Source organism: Ranitomeya variabilis, chromosome 3 (genome assembly GCF_051348905.1).
Source record: "Ranitomeya variabilis isolate aRanVar5 chromosome 3, aRanVar5.hap1, whole genome shotgun sequence".
In the NCBI taxonomy this organism is placed as follows: domain Eukaryota; kingdom Metazoa; phylum Chordata; class Amphibia; order Anura; family Dendrobatidae; genus Ranitomeya; species Ranitomeya variabilis.
Genome location: NC_135234.1, coordinates 105,864,376 through 105,885,632, shown reverse-complemented (window position 1 = coordinate 105,885,632; position 21,257 = coordinate 105,864,376). Strand labels below are relative to the sequence as shown.

The window sequence follows — 21,257 nt, the reverse complement described above, 5'->3', positions numbered from 1 at the left end:
GGGAAGCGGACACCGGGGGACGCGACAGACACCGGAATGTAAGTATGTAGTGTTTGTTTTTTTTTACATTTACACTGGTAACCAGGGTAAACATCGGGTTACTAAGCGCGGCCCTGCGCTTAGTAACCCGATGTTTACCCTGGTTACCCGGGGACTTCGGCATCGTTGGTCGCTGGAGAGCTGTCTGTGTGACAGCTCTCCAGCGCCCACACAATGACGAAACAGCAACGCTGCAGCGATCGGCATCGTTGTCTATATCGCTGCAGCGTCGCTTAATGTGATTGTACCCTAAGAGCACATCTTTCTACATACGAAGGTAGGGATACAGAAATGGGTCCTATTAACATTCTTGGATAGGTTTTCTGTCAGTGTAACAAGACAGCAGTCATTGTAATTCTACAAGTATAAAAGGACTTGACATTCCTTGTGTTGAATGCAAATTTAGATTTTATTGAAGTAACAATCCATGAATAATCGAATGATGTTTGTCTTATATAAATCACACCTTCATGAGAAAATGATTACTGTAGTAAAAAGGTGTATCGAAAACAAAACAATGGCATTGTAGCTTGCCTACATTTATGTAAGGAGTGCCAAGTCCTTTATACTTCTTTAATTTGGTTTGGAGCCCTACTTGCGCACCCACAAAGCATGCATCTCTTGGCTCATTTTCATTCTGTAATGATAATCAAAGCTGGGGCGAGTTAGATGAGTGTGATTTGCTATTTGGGTATTTAGAAAATTATTTCACTAGAGAAGGACATCATGGTCGGAAGAACAGAAGGAAAAAAGGCGAACTGGAAGACCAGCGACTGATTATTTTTGATTGTATCAAACAGCGTAGAAGAACCTGGTAAACCTAGCTAGTCTTGCACAAGATCGATCTTCCTACAGAGTGTTCATCCATCAAGTTGCCGATATTATTAATAATATTTCTCATCGCTTCCTATCCCCATTTCCAGAGAACCCTTTTAAGTAAAAGTGCAGGGTGTAAAAAGTTCAGTTCCAACAACTGTGAGTCCAAGATGTTGAAGCTTTCACCTTACATCCATCCAGTACCACCATGACTACTTGACTTAAGTGTAAAAGAAGCAGCTACTACCGTATATACCATAATTTGCAAAATAAACAATTTAGCCCAATAAAAATACATTTAAACAGATTTATTTAACAGGTAAAAATGGATACAAGTTGGTTACAAAGGATAAATACTACTGTTTCCAAAGAGATGATGTTGCCTACTAGTCCTTTCATAACAAATTCCATGAGCTGGATCAAGATGACCCCTTGCAGGATTCAGGAGCTACCTCTTCTTTCAGTCAGCACTTCTTATTTGGGTATGGAACCCTTGGTAATGGGCTTATCTTCTGGGCTATAGAATTGTTCCCCTCTCTTTTTTTCAGAACCCGGTTTTGGGTTGCGAACATAGCCAGTGAATAGGGACAGGCCAGTAGTGTCATCAAACAAGAAATATAAAAATGGACGATTGATGCTAAAAGTAGAAAATGAACGAGTCATGACTGAGGTTGTGACAGCAGCAGCCTCAACGCCTTCCTCATTCAGCAGCAACGTGGACTGATGTTCAACACTGGATACACGCAATGGTTCTTCAGAAATTCCGCTCAAATCAGGATGAGTAAACAGCTGTCCAAGTCCTAAAGTAAAGAATAGATATGTAATAAAACACACTGTATAGAATGCGGAGATAGCCAAGAGTGCAATTACACTGCATGAGTATCATCAGTAAATGTTCCTTGGAACACTTATTTCCCTATAATCGTGCCGTGTAATCAAGCTGCTAGTCACTGAAAGAAAACGCATGTTTATCAGGTGCAATGATCATTTAGCCTGCGTACAAACAAAAAAAAAAATCATCACTCTCGACAGCACATTATGATGTGTAAACAGGAAATGTGCTGCAGAGAACAGCAGCAACCTAGGCACTCAGACTAATCAATTACTAATTGTTCTAATGTCTATGGAAAGTGCATCTGCTTTTCTAAGCAGACTGTTAAACGACAGCCAATCGGTGGTTGTATTCAGCCACAGATCATGTGGTGTAAACCCTGTACAGTATTTCTCTGCAGCCCGACAGGTCTGGAAAGATACTGTCTACAACCTGATATACTCTTACCTATAAATTATTTTAACTTTGATGTGTATCTTTCTAAGTCTTAATCAAAATAAATGTTCTCAGATCTGCTTCTGTTATCTAGGTAAGAGAATTTTACAAGGATAGTGAATGGATGATGGGGTGGCAAAAATGTTTTTTATATATATATAGCACGGGACTTGAAATAAGCAAATCTTAAGTTCAGAGTAAGACTAGGAGAGAAAATCATAGGTTGACATTTAGAGAGTTCAAACTAAAACTCCATCTGAGGTAGAACAATTATCTGTTTTGGTAAAAAAAAATCTGAAAATAAATAAATAAATCTTAAAATTATCAATATTAGAGCTTACATACCATAGATTGATTTTTTTTTCATTTCCAAGTAGACCCTCTAAACCTGCAGCTTGTTTACATACTAATGCAGCAGGGACAACAGTATCTACCTCACGCCTATCCACCTCCTCCCTTTTTACCTCCTGGTTTCTCATCCTCCTGCTTGCTCTACCTTTTGCCAAAGTTGCTTCATCTACAAAATGGTAAAAATGATGTGTACTGTGCCCATTTAAAAAAAAAAAAAAATTCCATTCCAACCTTTCAAAGTTGAATTCAGTGTTTATTCTCACTCCTCACAGCTTCAAATGCAATTCTACTCATATTACTATGCTGCGAAGACCACCCACACACACACAGCCAGTTCTGCCAGACCAGACAACACATGCTCCACTCACATTGAATTGGAGAACACCTTTTTGGCTGAAATTGTATTCATTAGTAGATAAAAAGTGGAAATAAGGCAATGATTGAAGTAGTGAGCTGTTCTTCCATCTCATTTCTTGATTGTCACACTGCATGATCAAAAGAAGCAGCTGCTGATTGGTCTGTGCAATTTAGACATGGGCTGTATGCCCTCCCTGAAACGGATGATGCCCCGTTATATTATATATTTACATATTTACAGTGACATGAAAATGTTTGAGCACCCCTGGTCAAAATTACTATTATTGTGAGCAGTTAAGCAAGTTGGAGAAGAAATGATCTCTGAAAGCCTTAGGGTATGTTTCCACGGTCAATAAGCGTTGCGGGTTTGACGCTGCTTTCATCCGCAGCGTCAAACCCACAGCGGCCAGATGTTACAGCATAGTGGATGGGATTTGAAGAAATCCCATCTCCACTATGCGTGCAGGGATGCCTCCGGTGTCCCTGCTGAGACAGACATGCGGCACATCTTTCGAGACAGCAGCATGTCAATATAACTTGCGGAGATGTTCCATCTCCGCAAAATAAATTTCCCGTCCAATGTATTGGGCGCTGTGATTCTGCACAGTTCAGTGATCACATGTGGAATCGCCTGCATTCAAAAGCCGGCAGCACTTTGGATGCAGCGGACATGTGCTGCGTCCAAAGCGCTGCCGGTTCCTGACCATGGAAACATACCCTTAAAGTTAGAGATGACATTTTCCCTTTGTATTTTAGGACAAAATGGAAAATAGGCCAAAGCAAAAGTTTGGGCACCATTGGAGATATTTTCTCAGATAACTTGAACCAAGGTTTCACTCTGAAAATGAGAATAGTGTAGGCCCACAATGCAGGAAAAGGCTGTAAGAAGAGCGCAAAGTGTTTTCAATTTGTCCTTTCCTCAGTTCGAAATGTATTTAAGAAATTGTAGTTAACAGGAACAGTGGAGGTCAAGATATGGTCTACAAGACCAAGCAAAATTTCAGTGAAAGTTACATATAAAATTGGAGAGGCAAATCAGAACCCCCGTTTGACTGACAAAAGACCTTCAGAAAGATTTAGCAGACTCAAATAGTGGTACATTGTTCTACTGTTCAGAGACACCTGCACACACATGACCTTAATGGAAGAGTCATCAGAAGAAAACCTCTTCTCCATCCTCACCATAAAATTCTGCATCAGAAGTATGCAAAACCTCAACCTGACTGATGCATTTTTGAAACAAGTACTGTGGACCGATGAGGTAAAAATAGAACTTGTTTGCCACAACGATCAAAAGGTATGTGTGGAGAAAGAAGGGCACGATGGACGATCAATTATGCTTTGGGGTGGTGTTGCAGCCAATGGCACAGGGAACATTTCACGGGTTGAGGAAAAAATGGATTCAATGAAATTTCAACAAATTCTTGATGCAAACATAAACCCATATGTAAAAAAGCTGAACCTGAAAAGAGGATGTCTTCTACAAATGGATAATGATCCTAAACACACGTCCAAATCCACAATAGACTATCTCCAAAGGGGCAAGCTGAAGGTGTTACACTGGCCCACAGTCCCCTGATCTGAACATCATTAACAATCTGTGGCTAGACCTCAAAATAGCAGTGCATGCAACATGACCACGGAATCTCACAGAGCTGGAAGAATTTTCCAAGGAGGAATGGATGAAAATCCCTCAAACAAGAATTGAAAGACTCTTGGCTGCCTACAAAAAGCATTTACAAGCTGTGGTACTTGCAAAAGGAAATGCTACTAGGTACTATCCATGCAGGATGCCCAAACTTGCATCGGCCCATTTTCCTTTTTGCAATTTTTAAAATGTAAGTGTAGTTTTTGCTTAAAATACAAAGGAAATGTGTCATCTTTAACTTTAGACCTTTTAGAGATTATTTAAATCTTCAACTTGCTTTACTGTTCACAATAACAGTAATTTTGACCTGGGATGCCCAAACTATTACATGCCACTGTGTAATTACAATTGCTCATTTTGCTTTTCTACTCAGCTAATTGTGCTCTCTTCCATCAGGTCTATGACATCATGTGATTAAAAACTGACTAGCTGAATCATTCTATGCTCTTTGTAATCTAAGGGGTAAAGTTTCTCCTTGTAGAGAGTGACATACCGGCCCTGGCATGCCAATGTAAGGAGGCTTATTCGCCGTGCAATGCTCCTCTGGGAAAAAAAAATATGCATATTGCCTCTACAGAGAGGAAGAGGACTAGAACTCTATAGCACCACGTGTTGGAAGCAGTGATCCTACTGTACATCTGAAAATTGAGATTTTGATTTGGTTTTATCGTAAGTAATGCAAGACTCGTTAAAGGGTTGATAGTGAGAAGTGACTTGCAGTATTGCTGCTTCCAGCTAGTATAGTTGTAGTATAGCTGCTTCGCTGCTATAGAGTTCTAGTACTATTCCTCTCTGAAGAGAATTTGCATATTTAAGCTCTATGTAGAAACAGGATAAATCACTGCAAAAGTCTATGGAAGGGGGGAGTAGCGGAACAGCTGGATGAAAATTGAAGAGAAGAATGAATCATGCAGGGACAAGAAACTTGTTGTTTCTACATAGAGAAGAGAAAAAAAAGAAAATAGCTGGGTAAAAAGGCAAAATGAGCAATTGTATGTGCATAGTGCTATATAATAATTGCAATATATTAAGAGGATCAAAAATATGATGGGAGTGCTTCTTTAACCCCTTTCACAATATTTGATATACTTATGTTGCAAGTCAGTGTCGGATAGGGGTTCCCGACCGATTGCGTATAGGTACATCATGGCGATCGTGCGTATCACAGGCTGTGGCTAAGCAATTGCTGCCAGGCGCTCGGCTTACATGATGATGAATGATGTAAGCAGAGACCCAGCTCTGACCGTCAGGAGTGGTGCCCGCACTGCCCCCAGCTGTTTAACCCCCTAAATTCAGCAATCTATCGACTGCAACATTTAGAAGGCAGGGAGAGAGAGGGAGCTCCCACTCCTGTCTGATCGGTGACCCCACAACATCATTGTGAGGCAGAATAGCTGCAATGCCAACCCAGGGTAGTCATTCCAGGCAACTGCACAGAAGTATGATGAAACCAATGCCCTTAGAAGGGCAGATAAGGTACGTCTAATTGCTTTATTGCAGGGCGCAGGTGGGGGACTCAGGGCCACCAGTACGCATCACAGGGCATTGATGCTGATGGGAGGGGGTGGTATGCAAATAAAGACTGGAGGCAGAGTTTGCTTCCTGGCTCTGCACTCCCCAGAGCCTGCAAGAAATCATTAACATAAAGAAATAAAAGACGACGATTTCTCAAAAAGACCGAAGACACGGGCATACAGGTAGGCAAAAAAGGTGATTTCCAGAAAAATTCAAGTTTTGTCTTTTATTTAATCCATGGTTTGTAAGGCGTGCGGGGGTTTGCCCCTTGACACTATGATATGTTTTTTTAAACTTTTTACAAATAATGGATTAAATAAAAAACAAAACATTTTATGGAAATCACCTGATGCTGGTTTTTCCTTTTTTGCCTGCATTTACAGTTGGACTCCAGCCACATTGAACCTTGCACCTGTGGTCCTGTGATACTCTGGTGAGCACTGTGAAAATCCTTTTTCCCTCTCCCATGTTGGCATACAGGTAGGACTAGTTTAACCATTCTATCACCTGTATGCCCATATTAATAGGTTAAAAAAGTCCCAGGAGGTGACAGATTCCTTTACCGAGAACCGATCATCAGGATCAGGCATGATAAACTAAACATATATGGGTATAAAGTCGCTGTTCTGCTAATTTAATAGGTGCCTTCATTGTAGAAATATGCATCCTGCTTATTCTTTATTCACCAATAGAAGAAGCTGTTCGTGCATCGGGGCAGGCCAGTGTTTTGGGACTGTGTGTGGGTAGGGTCTTGATCTCTGCTATGGCCCCTCAGTTGCCTCTGGTGTAAGGATCTACACATGGTTTAAAATTCTGTTCTAATAGGTAAATAAAAATGATAAACCCCAGCACTCTAGAATGTTTACAGTTTATTTTGAAAAAATTAACAAGATTGCTATAGTCAGTGGACCCCTCAAAAAAGGAGTAATACAGACAGGTGTAGATCAACGTTTCGGCGTAATAGCCTTTTTCAAGAAATGTCTGTTTCTGCAAAGACAGGACAGAATCATTATAGCATCATTATAAACTGTAAACATTCTAGAGTGCCGGAGTTTATCATTTTTATTAACTTATCCTCTTCTCCAGAGCACCTACATAAAAGAGCACAGTGAGCACCCCTCTATACCTTTATTGTTCTAATAGGTAAGGCATGATCAGTATACACATCGACACACAGACACACACACACACACACACACACACACACACAATGAAGCATATGATTAGCTATGCAGCTTCTTGTCATGGTCACTGAATTGATAGTGCTTTGCGCCTAAAAATCAAAACTTTTAATTTATTATTTTGTAAAACCACTTTTGGCTCTCAACATTGCCTGAATCCTTCTGGGCATGTTCTCGATCAGAATCAATCATGTCTCGACTGAAATGTGACCCATGTCTCTTCTACACGTTCCCAAAGTTGGTGCATACTGGTCGATAAATTTGGGTATGTATACAGTTTTTTTCTTCAAAAATGTACGATTGGGTTAAGGCTGGCGACTGTGGGGGCCAACCTAACACCTCTACTTCATGGTCATTGAACCATTTCTTCACCAATCTCGACGTATGCTTTGGGTGTTTTCATACCCATAGTATGAAGTAACTAGTCTTGTAGAATTCTCACATATAACTCAGCATATAGACCACCTTCGATCCTGGTCAAGTGTGAAACAACTCCATCTCATCAGGCTTCCTCCACCGAATTTGACAATTCCCCCAATTCCTCGATCCATTAGCCCCTTGTTCCCCCCTTTATTTCTACAAGACCCATTTGTACCCATCAGAGCCTAGTCTACTGACTTTCATCTCATCGCTCCAAGTTATTTCCAATCTTCTACTGTTCACTTTTCGTCCTCTTTTGCATATCAATCAGACGCTTATTATGATGATATTGAAGTCGAAAATTCTTCATCTTTTTTCAATCCACTATTCCAGACTTGTGTAATGTGCATTGCACAGTGATTTCATGGATGACTGTGATCTCACTATTACGAAGCATGAGAGCCAAAACCACTGCCTTGCTGTCTCGCCAGAACTGAAGGACCTTGATATCCACCTCTTGGCTTTTGAATGGATGACTGACTTCATTTTGCATTCTTCCAACTGTTATGGCACTCACCTAATGCAGTTTGGCAGTTTTCTTGCAAAGAGTTTGTATGTTCTCTCCGTGTTTGTGTGGGTTTCCTCCGGGTTCTCCGGTTTCCCCCCACATTCCAAAGACATACTGCTAGGGAATTTAGATTGTGAGCCCCAAATGGGGACAGTTATGATAATGTGTGCAAACTGTTAAGCGCTGCGGAATATGTTAGCGCTATATAAAAAAAAAAAATTAAAAAAAAAAAAAGATTATAAAAAGATTCTTGGCCAAGAGACCACTATCGATGAGCTGGATGATTCGGTTTCTCTTTTCTTGGGAAATCTTTTTCATGGCTGATTCTCAATTCTAGCCAATAACCTTTCGCTTGGCTATCAATTTTGTAGTATTCAGGAAGAAAAATAATAACAATGTAGTAACAAGACAAAATCTGCAAAACTAATCATATCCTAAATAGCTGCAAGTCAAATTTAAGTAGGAGATAGCTGAGATTATTGAATATAAAAAGATGGTAGTCTCACATTCGAAGCAGTTGCAGATGGTGAGATATGGAGCCTGAAATTCAAACGTTCAAAATTTTCTTACCCTTTTGCTCCTCAGTGTATTAGAATGGACAGCACAGTGGCTAAGTGGTTAACTTGATTTGCAGCACTGGGGTCCTGGGTTCAAATTCCACTAAAGACATCATCTGCATGGAGTTTGTATGTATGTTCTCCCCTTGTTTTATGTGGTAGGAAAGTTAGATTGTGAGCCCCATTGAAGACAGTGATAATGAATGTAAAGCTCTATGGAATATGATGGTGCTATATATGCAAAGCATAATAAAATATTAAATAGCTTACCCACTACATATTTTCTCAAGTGATAGGTCCACTAAAAATAAGCACTGTATGGTTGGCTTTACCACGTCATTGATAATACATCATATCTGTTAAAGTTAATCTTACCAAGGTTCGATAGAACATGACTAAGTTCCAGTTTAAAATCCAGATTTAGTTTGGGTACTTTTAAGGCGGTTGGTTTCTCCTTATGGAATCTTTTATATAGTTCAGTTCTGTTCAGGTTATTCAATATTTTTGAAAGATTCCAGCTCATCTGGAGAGGCATAACGATAACTAAACTTGTGTTTCCTTTAAAAGGTAATCTGGCCACCTTGTAGGAAAAAAAAAAAGCAGAATATCCATTGGCTACAAGCTTTATTGGTACATAGTTCAATACGGCTTCTAAATAATTTACTAGTCAGAAATTTAAAAAAAAAGAAAGTGTAACAGACAATAGTAGTACTTATGTCTGTCAACATTTTCAAAGAACTGTATATTATAATGTAATATATTACAATGGCAACAGACAATAGGAAAAATATTGTACAAATAAGTAGCGATTAGTGATTATTGAGCACTAAAATGCTCGAATCGAGCAGGTCGGAGCTCGGACAGACTCGACTCCAGTAGCCAGTACAATAGAAGTCAATGGGAACTCGAGCATTTTTTCGGAAGACTAACAGGAGGGCTGGTGTGGGGGAGGTGCTGGGAAATGTTGAGAACCATCTTCTCATAGTATTATGTAACTTTTTGAAATAACAATAAAACAAAACAAAAAAATAAATAAATAAAATGGATTTTGCAGGAAAAAAAAAAAAATGTAAGGGAACATCCTTTCCATTATAATGGATTTCCCCATTGCCTATGACTAGAGATGGGCGAACCCGAACAGTAAAGTTCGGCTTCCGTATTGAACAACTACTGTTCAGGCACAGACACTGAACACGGACTTCACCAGGAAGTCCGCATTACTGTTTGGGTTCGACCCCCCCCGGGTCTTTGTCGCACTGTCATGTGCATGATAGCACGGCAAAATCTGCTTCTGATCTTGTTGGTTTAGCCACTGCACCATGAGGCTTTTTCTCACCGAGGTACCTGCAGTTCAGGGGCCTGGCTGGGAATGCAGCCTCAGTGTCCTGCGGTAACGTCGATGACATCACTGATGCTGCACCCACAGCAGCTCATTCTCCCAATGGTACTCAACCTGGACAGTTGAATCTTGGCACCGTCTAGGTTGAAAACTTATTTTTCCCAGACATGAATTATGAAGTGTGACAGAACGATGGACAGGAGTGGGATATGGTTGTTTATTATTTTTGTTTTTTCACAGGCGATGAGGGCTTCAATGGTATGGGCATTAGGTGAGTATAACTGTTGGATATTTTTAAAGAAAAAAAAAAGTAAAAAAGTGTATTTTTGTTTTATTTCAAATAAAAGACTTTATACTTGCTGTGTGTTTATTTACCATACAACTATAAAAGATTAGCGATGGATAGGTGTCTTATAGACGCCTCTCCATTACAAAGCTGTGGGCTTGGATGTCACCAGACAATACAACCCAACAAATATAAACCCCACTTGCCACTGCCACAAGTGGGAAGAGCTGGGCAAAGCACCGGAATTGGTGCATCTAAAAGATGCATCATTTCTGGGCTGCTGCGGGCTGCTATTTTTAGACTGGGGGGGGACCCCTCTATTCTTGATAACCAACCTTGCAAAAGTTGATAGCTGAAGATTACAGTCCCAAGTTGTGAGTGTTGCCTGGCTGGTTATAAAAAATACTGAGGAACCCATTTTTAATTTATTTAATTTATTTAGAGCGCAGGCAGCGGCTGATGAATACTCCCATCAGCCGACGCCAATGACCGGAGGTAAACTTTTTACCTCAGATCACAGCTGCGGGCTCACAAACTTTTTTTTTTATAAACTGATTGGCCAAACTCACCGGACCCGAACATCCAGGGGTCCGCCCATCTCTACCTACAACTACAATAGATAACAGTGCAAGGGGAAATAAAACTACACCCACCATTAAATGTATTTTTTTTTTTACATTTTAACATGTGGTCTATGACATTGTCAGACACATTCTGTTTAATTTATGAAGGAAGGACTCAAACTCACAAAGTCTATGTGCACAATGCAAAAACTGCCAAAAGTTAGAAAGGAGAGGGACTTCAATAAAGCCTGTATTAGACATATAGGAAAGCTTCATATACATTCTGTTAAAATTGTTAAGTAGTGGGACTCCTAGACTCAAAGCCTATGTACTAAGTGCAAGGACTGCAAAAAAAATAAAAAATAGAAGGAATGACTGCAATACACCCTGGAAGACAAAACTTCTTTACCATCTTCAAAATCTTTTACTTCCTGGTCAGACTACCCTGCGCATCAGGGAATGGTTGCTGGGAGGATCTAATGAAACTGTCCCAGACTTTTGATAGTGTCCCCCTGACTGATGGACCTGATGTGCATCTCCCTTGTCTCTGCTTTTTAGTTGCCCAATGATCTATGACGTCTGCCGACAGTGTCAGATGGGAAATTTTTCATTAATTGTGGGAATAGGGCCTTTTGATGTTGCAGCATTTTACTAGCCCTCTCTGATGCAGGAAGGATAGATGAAAAGAGCTCCTTGTAGCCTGGGTCGAGAGGGTAAACAACCAGTAATTAGTGTTGGCCAAAATTTGTATAATGCAAGGGTCACAGGAAAGCCAGCAGGACATAAAGTCAGCCAGTGCCAGACTCCCAACAGGCAAGACTTCCCCACCAGGAGGACAACCCTCCATCTCCTCCTCTTCAGCCCATCCACGTTGAACAGACATGACGAAGCTGGTATGGGTACTACCCTCTGTAGAACAGGCAATGATTTCCCATTACTCCTCCTCAATATATCGCAATCCTCACTGAGAAGATGAGATGAGGCCAAGTTGGGTAGCATCACTCCAAGTACTTTCTTTCTCTATCTCCACCTGGTTTAATTGTGAGCAGCGAGTATTTGAGTTGACAGACACATGGGATGGTTAAGCGGATTTTGAGGTCATCACCACTTACCATCTTGGCTGAATCCTCAAAGTTTGAGAACCTGACATCCCACTTGTCAGTTTTAGCTGACTTGCAGAAACTGACCTTTACAAGTAGCTCAGGCAAATGTGTAGATTCTCAAACCGCTGAACCACTAAGTTGAGCACGTGGGCTAGGCATGGTACGTGGGAGAGCTTGCCAAGTTTCAGAGCCCCCACTAAGCTATGGCCATTATCACACAAGACCATGCCTGGTTGTAGGTTCAGTGCGAGAGCCACAGATTTGTTATACCTTTCAACAACTCTGCAGCGGTGTGCAGTTTGTCACCTAAACAAATTCGTTTCAGCAGAGCCTGTTGCTGCTTACTGCTTCCAGCTTGCCATTGATATGGATGACAATTCGGAGGTGGAGTATGAGGATGAGGAGGAGGATGGGATGCAGGAACTGGTGTAGGAGATGGACGAAAACCCTGACGGAACTAGGGCCCGCAATCCTTGACGTTGGTAGCACATGTGCTGTCCCAAGGGCCGATGCCGTTCAGGCCTTCACTAGGTTCACCCAGTGGTCAGTCAGTGCACGGGTGACGTTATGGGACACGTGCTCGCGTAAGGTGTGGAAGCAAACTGGGAAAATTAGTGATGGCTGGAGACCGAGTACCAAGGGACAGCTGCCGCCATGAGGCTGCGGAAAGCCTCAATGTCAACAAGCCTAAATGGCAACGTTTGCAGGGCAAACAGTCTGCAAATGTGTTCTTTTATTGTTTAGGCCTGTGGGTGGGTGGCTGGGTATTTACGCTTGCGTTCCAAGGCCTGGAGTAGGGATAGCTGAAGGCGTTCCACACCTGCATCATGGACAAGGGATTGGCAAGTATGTAGCATTGGAAAAGAGGCAGTGGTGTCACTCGCAAACACCTATAGCAACCCTCCTTGAACACAGTGTGCTAAGCATCGCGTCTTAAATAAGACTCCATGACGTGATGCGGACTGCCATTTACAGTAATACCCGTAGCCAACATGGCAACAGCATTACCATGCATGGTAGGCAATCCCTGCATGTTCATTGCTTGTCTAACAGGCAAGTGCATGTAATGCACATTAAGTAGTACAGGTGGGATCAAATAATAATACTTAAAAAGGAATCAGTCATGTCCCCAAATGCTATTTCACCGTGTTCCAAATTATTATGCAAATTGGATTTAAGTGTCATACAGATTTAATCGTTTTGTTTTTCAAATAAACTCATGGATGGTATTGTGTCTCAGGGCTCAATGGATCACTGAAATCAATAAACACATGTGATAATTAGTTTTCCAGGTAATTCTAATTAAAGGTAAACTACTTAAAAATGATGTCCCAAATTATTAAGCAGGCCACAGGTTTCAAGCAATATGGGAAATAAAAAGGATCTCTCTGCTGCTGAAAAGCGTTAAATAGTGCAACGCCTTGGACAAAGTATGAAAACATTAGATATTTCACGAAAACTTAAGAGTGATCATCATACTGTGAAGAGATTTGTGACTGAAACAGAGCACAGACAGAATTCATGCAGAGAAAGGCATAATGAGGAAGGTTTCTGCCAGACAAATTCTTTGGATTATGAGTGCAGCTGCCACAATACCATTACAAAGCAGCAAACAGTTATTTGAAGCTGCTGGTGCCTCTAGAGTCCCTTGAACCTCAAGGTGTAGGATCCTTCAAAGGCTTGCTGTGGTGCATAAGCCTACTATTTGGCCACCTCTAAACAGTGTTCCCAAGCAGAAACCATTGCAGTGGGCCCAGACATACATGAAGACTAATTTCCAAACAGTCTTGTTTACTGATGAGTGTCGAGCAACCCTGGATGGTCCAGATGGATGGAGTAGTGGATGGTTGGTGGATGGCCACCATGTCCCAACAAGGCTGCGACGTCAGCAAGTAAGTGGAGGAGTCATGTTTTGGGCCGGAATCATGGGGAAACAGCTGGTAGGGCCCTTTAAGGTTCCTGAAGGTCTGAAACTGACCTCTACAAAGTATATAGAGTTTCTGATTGACAACTTTCTTCCATTTTTTTAAAAAGCAGAAACGTGCCTTCAGGAGAAAAATCATCTTCATGCATGACAATGCACCATCTCATGCTGCAAAGAATACCTCTGAGTCATTGGCTGCTATGGGCATAAAGGGAGATAATCTCATGGTGTGGCCACCATCTTCCCCTGACCTCAACCCTATAGATAACCTTTGGAGTATCATCAAACAAAAGATCTATGAGGGTGGGAGGCAGTTCACATCAAAACAGCAACTATCATGATCTCCATGGCCAGAGAACTAGCATAAGCCTCTATAGGAACAAGCTCTTGGAAGATGTAACTATACTGACCATGAACTAAACCTACCGCATCATCTAGAAGTAGCCAGGTAGCATGTCCTACTTTTTATCCCTATATGCCCAGCGCCGGCCGGAGAACTAAATAATGCTAGCAGAGGGAAATATAAGACCTGACTCACCTCTAGAGAAATGCCCAAAAAGGAGACAGAGGCCCCCCACATATATTGGCGGTGATATGAGATGAAACAACAAACGCAGCAGGAAAATAGTTTTAGCAAATTTGAGGTCCGCTTTCTAGATAGCAGAAGACAGAAAGCATACTTTCATGGTCAGTAGAAAACCCTAACAAAACACATCCAGAAATTACTTTAGGACTCTGGCATTAACTCATAATACCAGAGTGGCAATTCCTGATCAACAAGAGCTTTCCAGACACAGTAACGAAACTGCAGCTGTGAACTGGAACCAAAATACAAAAACAAAACATGGACGAATGTCCAACTTATCTAGTAGATGTCTGGGAGCAGGAACAAGCACAGAGAGGCTTCTGATAACATTGTTGACCGGCAAGCATCTAACAGAGAAGCCAGGTTATATAGCGACACCCAGATCTAATCAGAACAGGTGAACAGGGAAGATGATGTCACAAGTTCAATTCCACCAGTAGCCACCGGGGGAGCCCAGAATCCAAATTCACAACAGTACCCCCCCCTCAAGGAGGGGGCAACGAACCCTCACCAGAACCACCAGGGCGATCAGGATGGGCCCTATGAAAGGCATCACCAAATACTCAAAGTGGCCCTCGGGCGTATTAAATGCGGTTTTCCACTCATCCCCCTGCCTGATCCGCACCAAATTATACGCCCCACGGAGATCAATCTTAGAGAACCACTTGGCCCCCTTTATGCGAGCAAACAAATCAGTCAGCAACGGCAATGGGTATTGATATTTAACCGTGATTTTATTCAAAAGCCGATAATCAATACATGGTCTCAAAGAGCCGTCTTTTTTTGACACAAAGAAAAAACCGGCTCCTAAGGGAGATGACGATGGACGAATATGTCCCTTTTCCAAGGACTCCTTTATATATTCTCGCATAGCAGTATGTTCAGGCACAGACAGATTAAATAAACGACCCTTTGGGTATTTACTACCCGGAATTAAATCTATAGCACAATCGCACTCACGGTGCGGAGGTAGTGAACCAAGCTTGGGTTCTTCAAAGACGTCACGATAGTCAGACAGGAACTCAGGGATTTCAGAGGGGATAGATGATGAAATGGACACCAAAGGTACGTCCCCATGAGTCCCCTTACATCCCCAGCTCAACACAGACATAGCTCTCCAGTCAAGGACTGGGTTGTGAGACTGCAGCCATGGCAATCCCAGCACCAAATCCTCATGTAGATTATACAGCACTAGAAAACGAATAGTCTCCTGGTGATCCGGATTAATACACAGTCACTTGTGTCCAGTATTGTGGTTTATTATTAGCCAATGGGGTGGAGTCAATCCCCTTCAGAGGAATAAGAGTTTCCAAAGGCTCTAAATCATACCCACAACGATTGGCAAAGGACCAATCCATAAGACTCAAAGCGGTGCCAGAGTCGATATAGGCGTCAGTAGTAATAGATGACAAAGAGCAAATCAGGGTCACAGACAAAATAAATTTAGACTGTAAAGTGCCAATGGAAACAGATTTATCAAGCTTTTTAGTACGTTTAGAGCATGCTGATATAACATGAGTAGAATCCCCACAATAGAAACACAACCCATTTTTCCGTCTAAAATTCTGCCGCTCGCTTCTGGACAGAATTCTATCACACTGCATGCTTTCTGGCGTCTTCTCAGTGGACACCGCCAGATGGTGCACTGGTTTGCGCTCCCGCAGACGCCTATCGATCTGAATGGCCATTGTCATGGACTCATTCAGACCCGCAGGCACAGGGAACCCCACCATAACATCCTTAATGGCATCAGAGAGACCCTCTCTGAAAGTAGCCGCCAAGGCACACTCATTCCACTGAGTAAGCACAGACCATTTACGGAATCTTTGGCAGTAAATTTCAGCTTCATCTTGCCCCTGCGATAGGGACATCAAAGTTTTTTCTGCCTGAAGTTCCAAATGAGGTTCCTCATACAGCAAGCCCAAGGCCAAAAAAAACGCATCCACATTGCGCAACGCAGGATCCCCTGGTGCCAATGCAAAAGCCCAGTCTTGAGGGTCGCCGCGGAGCAAGGAAATCACAATCCCAACCTGCTGTGCAGGGTCTCCAGCAGAACGAGATTTCAGGGACAAAAATAGCTTACAATTATTTCTAAAATTCTGAAAGCTAGATCTATTCCCTGAGAAGAATTCCGGCAAAGGAATTCTCGGCTCAGATACCGGAGCATGAATAATAAAATCTTGCAAATTTTGTACTTTCGTGGTGAGATTATTCAAACCTGCAGTTACACTCTGAAGATCCATTATTAACAGGTGAACACAAAGCCATTCAAAGATTATAAGGAGAGAGAAAAAAAAGAAAGACTGCAGCATAGACAGACTGGCAAGTGATCCAATTAAGAGCACAGAAAAAAAAAAAAAAAAAAAAACTCTCAGCAGACTACTTATTTCTCTCCTTTCTCAGCCAAGGATTTTAACCCTTTAGTGGCCGGTCAAACTATCATGATCTCCATGGCCAGAGAACTAGCATAAGCCTCTATAGGAACAAGCTCTTGGAAGATGTAACTATACTGACCATGAACTAAACCTACCGCATCATCTAGAAGTAGCCAGGTAGCATGTCCTACTTTTTATCCCTATATGCCCAGCGCCGGCCGGAGAACTAAATAATGCTAGCAGAGGGAAATATAAGACCTGACTCACCTCTAGAGAAATGCCCAAAAAGGAGACAGAGGCCCCCCACATATATTGGCGGTGATATGAGATGAAACAACAAACGCAGCAGGAAAATAGTTTTAGCAAATTTGAGGTCCGCTTTCTAGATAGCAGAAGACAGAAAGCATACTTTCATGGTCAGTAGAAAACCCTAACAAAACACATCCAGAAATTACTTTAGGACTCTGGCATTAACTCATAATACCAGAGTGGCAATTCCTGATCAACAAGAGCTTTCCAGACACAGTAACGAAACTGCAGCTGTGAACTGGAACCAAAATACAAAAACAAAACATGGACGAATGTCCAACTTATCTAGTAGATGTCTGGGAGCAGGAACAAGCACAGAGAGGCTTCTGATAACATTGTTGACCGGCAAGCATCTAACAGAGAAGCCAGGTTATATAGCGACACCCAGATCTAATCAGAACAGGTGAACAGGGAAGATGATGTCACAAGTTCAATTCCACCAGTAGCCACCGGGGGAGCCCAGAATCCAAATTCACAACAAGCAACTCTGGGAGGCTATTCTGACTTCATGTAAAGAAATACAAGCAGAAACTCTCCAAAAACTCAGACGTTCAATGGATGCAAAAATTGTGAAGGTGATATCAAAGAAGGGTCCTATGTTAACATGTAACTTGGCCTGTTAGGATGTTTTGGAGTTAAATAGCTTTTTTGTTCAGTGAATGTGACCTCCTCATGCTGCAAATTCCACAAATGAGCATTTTCAGTTCTTTACAACATATCAAATGTTTAGAAATTCTACTGTGCCTAATAATTTGGAGCAGTGCATTTTGAGTTTTTATTCATTTTGGAGATTATACGGTTATCATTGGGAGGTTTCTTTAATAAAATTCGATGTATAATCTAACGGGTGACGACTTTTATTAGACTGTCATTTTGCCATTTAGGAAAATCCGAGAAAAAATATAATTTGCATAATAATTTGGAACAATATGTAAAGGGAATCGGTCACCAGTTTTTTTGCTACATCATCAGAAAGTAGCATGATGTAGGTAAAATAGCCCCCGATTCCAGCAACGTATCACTTAGTTTACTGGATGCACAGTTGGGACACAGTTCTTAGATGTATCATGAAGCAGAGCTGAAAAGCTGCCCCCACTCACACCATAGCTCTCTATGGACTATACATTGTCTATTAAAACAAAGCAGATAATCAGAGGAGGGGTCGTGGTCGGGCTAACAATTGCATAAGACCTAGTCCCAGCAATGCTAATTGCCTGATGATTAGTGATGGGCGAACCTTTGGATGTTCAAGTCCAGCAGATAATAAAAAAAAAAAAAAAAAGTTTGGTTTGGGTACCAGAACAGTAGCCAAACTTGAACCCCGTTGAGATGAATGTGGTGCCGAACATCCAATGTTTGCCACACTGTCATCTGTGTGACAGAGCAGTAAAAAAAAAAGGGCTCTAATCACCGGTAAGATAGTTATCGCCGGTCAGAGTGCTGTAGTTCCCACGTTGTCAGATGACAGCATGTGAGCCAGCAGCTGTGACTGGCGGTAAAAACGTTACTGCCGGTCACAAGAGTACTACTCTCATCATCCTGCATCTGCTCTTACTGATAGCAGACAGAGCAAGCAAGACTGATGAGAGTATTCATCAGCTGGCACCTGTGCTATAAATAAATATTACGTGGGGTCTCGTCTATTTTTAATAACCAGTGCAGGCAAAAACAACCGTTGGGGCTGGTATTCTCAGACTGGGAAGGGACCATGAATATTGACCCTCTCAGCCTAAAAATAGCAGCCTGCAGCTGCATCTATCAGATGTGACAATTCTGGCACTTTGCCCGACTCTTGTCACTTGCCCTGGTGCAGTGGCCAGTATGGCTATAGGTTTTGTGTTGATATCAGCCATTTTATGTCTGCTGGCACCAAGCCCAGGGGTAAGTAATGGAGAGGAGTCTTGCCTGCTTGGTTTTGTCTGCTCTGGTTTTCAAAAAATAGAGGAGACCCCACGTCATTTTTTTATTGCACAGGCGCCGGCTGATGAATATTCTGATCAGTCTCACCCACTCTGACCGCCATCAGCGAGAGCAGATGTAGGATGATGAGAGTAGTACTCTCATCAGCTGATGCCCATGACCAAAGGTAACCATTTTACTGCTGGTTACAACTGATGGCTCACACGCTGTCATCTGACAGCATAGGAATCTTACCACCAATCAGAGTCGCTATATCTCGTATTGTCACATGGATGACAGCATGGGAAGCGGCCAATCTTCAGGGTGCCGAATCCAAACAGTAACGAACTTCCTGGGGAAGTCTGTGCATGGACACTAGATGTTTGGTACAGATCCCGAAATATACCATTCACCCATCACTACTGCTGATAGCGCTGGTATACAGTGATTTAGATGCCAACAATGTGTGAATGGCTTTATATTAAGTTTATGGTGTTGATTAAGAATATGACTTTGGTTTTGCCAGATTGGCTCTAGTTTCTGAGAAAATAATTACAGTAGAATTCTGGCTTCAAAAGGTCACTTTTATAACATTGTAAGCCTACAAATTGAAATACAAAATAATTACGGTATATGGGATATTTAATTACCAAAACACTGTTAAAGAGTCAAAGACAGACCAAAAGCTATTGCATTTGTCATCACATTTGTCGTCGCATTGGAGGGAATGCATTATTTTCATAGATTAATTCTCAAAAACTAGAACCAATTAAGCAAAAGTAATGGGATTTTTTAAATTCTGCACCCTAAAAATACCCTGGCGCCTGACTTTTTATTTGTAGACCCGTGTAATACCTTCATTGTATGTGAAACACCAAGGTTACTTACCGGTAGCCGTTTTTTCCGGAACCCATGATGGCACACCTGAGAGAGGGGATCCGCCCAGTCAGGACAGGAAACCCTACTGAAAATAAAAGGGCGGTACCTCTCTGTCGCTTCAGTTGGTTTTCAGAGCATGAGAGGCCCCCCTGGTTAGTATACATGGCAATCCATCACCACATCATATTAACTAAAAAAGCACCCAAAGCAATAGTGCACACCAAAAGGGTGATAAAGGGGGGGAATATACGGGTGCCGTCATGGGTTCTGGAAAAACCGGCTATCGGTAAGTAACCTTGGTGTTTTCCCTTCCCCCATGATGGCACACCTGAGAGACTTTTGTAGAATGAAACCTTTAGGGAAGGACCACCGCTTGTAGTACCCTTCTACCAAAGGTTAGGTCAGCAGAGGAAGAAAGATCTAGCCGTAGTGCTTGAAAAAAGTTGAGGGTGAGGACCAGGTAGCGGCCTTGCAAATTTGATCAATTGATAGCTCAGCCTTTTCTGCCCAGGAGGTAGCCACGGCTCTGGTGGAGTGAGCCTTGATGCCTTCAGGAACCGGAGTGCCACCCGCAGAGTAGGATAAACTAATGGCCTCCCTGATCCATCTAGCAATAGTACTTTTAGCTACCCCACACCCTCTTTTGCTACCCTGAAAGGCTACGATTAGGGTTTGGTCTTTCCTCCACTGACTAGTCATAGATATGTATTGTAACATAGATCTTCTTACATCTAGCATGTGGAACTTTTGTTCCCCTGGATTTCTAGGATTACTACAGAATGATGGTAAAGTAATCTCTTGACTCCTATGGAATTTTTTAACCACCTTGGGGAGATACGCCGGGTCTGGTCTTAGAACGATCCTGTCATCAAAAACCTGAGTATAAGGAGGGCATATTGACGGGGCCTGTAAATCACTTACCCTTAAAAACAGTTCTACTAGTAGCCTTAACATCGGCACGTAGGGTAAGTAATTTAGGTGATAACTCCTGCAAGGGCTCAAAAGGGTGTTTAGTTAGGGCTTCTAAGACGAAATTTAGATCCCAAGGAGGGATTTTTGGGATAACGACCGGTCGAGATCTACTACAAGATTTTATGAATAGCAAAACCCATCTATTTGAGGCAAGATTACAGTTATATAGGGCCCCCAAGGCTGAAACCTGAACTTTAAGGGTGCTGGTTGCTAACCCAAGATCTAATCCTGGTTGCAGAAATTCTAGGATAGGACCCGCTGGAGCCACCTAATGGCTCCCCAATGGTTCACCCAGGAAGTTAAGAAATTTTTTCCATGTCCTACCATAGATCCTAGAGGTTATGGGTGTTCTGCTTTTCAATA

The 21,257-nt window shown here is 42.0% G+C and overlaps 1 protein-coding gene across 2 annotated transcripts in view; it reads right to left on the bottom strand.

Annotated features, from left to right (window-relative positions):
• Positions 1-1,148: 1,148 nt before the first annotated feature.
• SERPINF2 (serpin family F member 2) overlaps positions 1,149-21,257 on the bottom strand; it is a 45,184-nt gene continuing 25,075 nt past the window's right edge. For both annotated transcript variants that reach the window (XM_077294474.1, XM_077294475.1), the window contains exons 7-8: positions 9,035-9,239; positions 1,149-1,655 (exon numbers count right to left, since the gene is read on the bottom strand). In XM_077294474.1, coding sequence (XP_077150589.1) covers positions 1,330-1,655; positions 9,035-9,239 — 531 coding nt within the window. In that variant the 3' untranslated portion in view covers positions 1,149-1,329. The remainder of the gene's footprint in view (positions 1,656-9,034; positions 9,240-21,257) is intronic.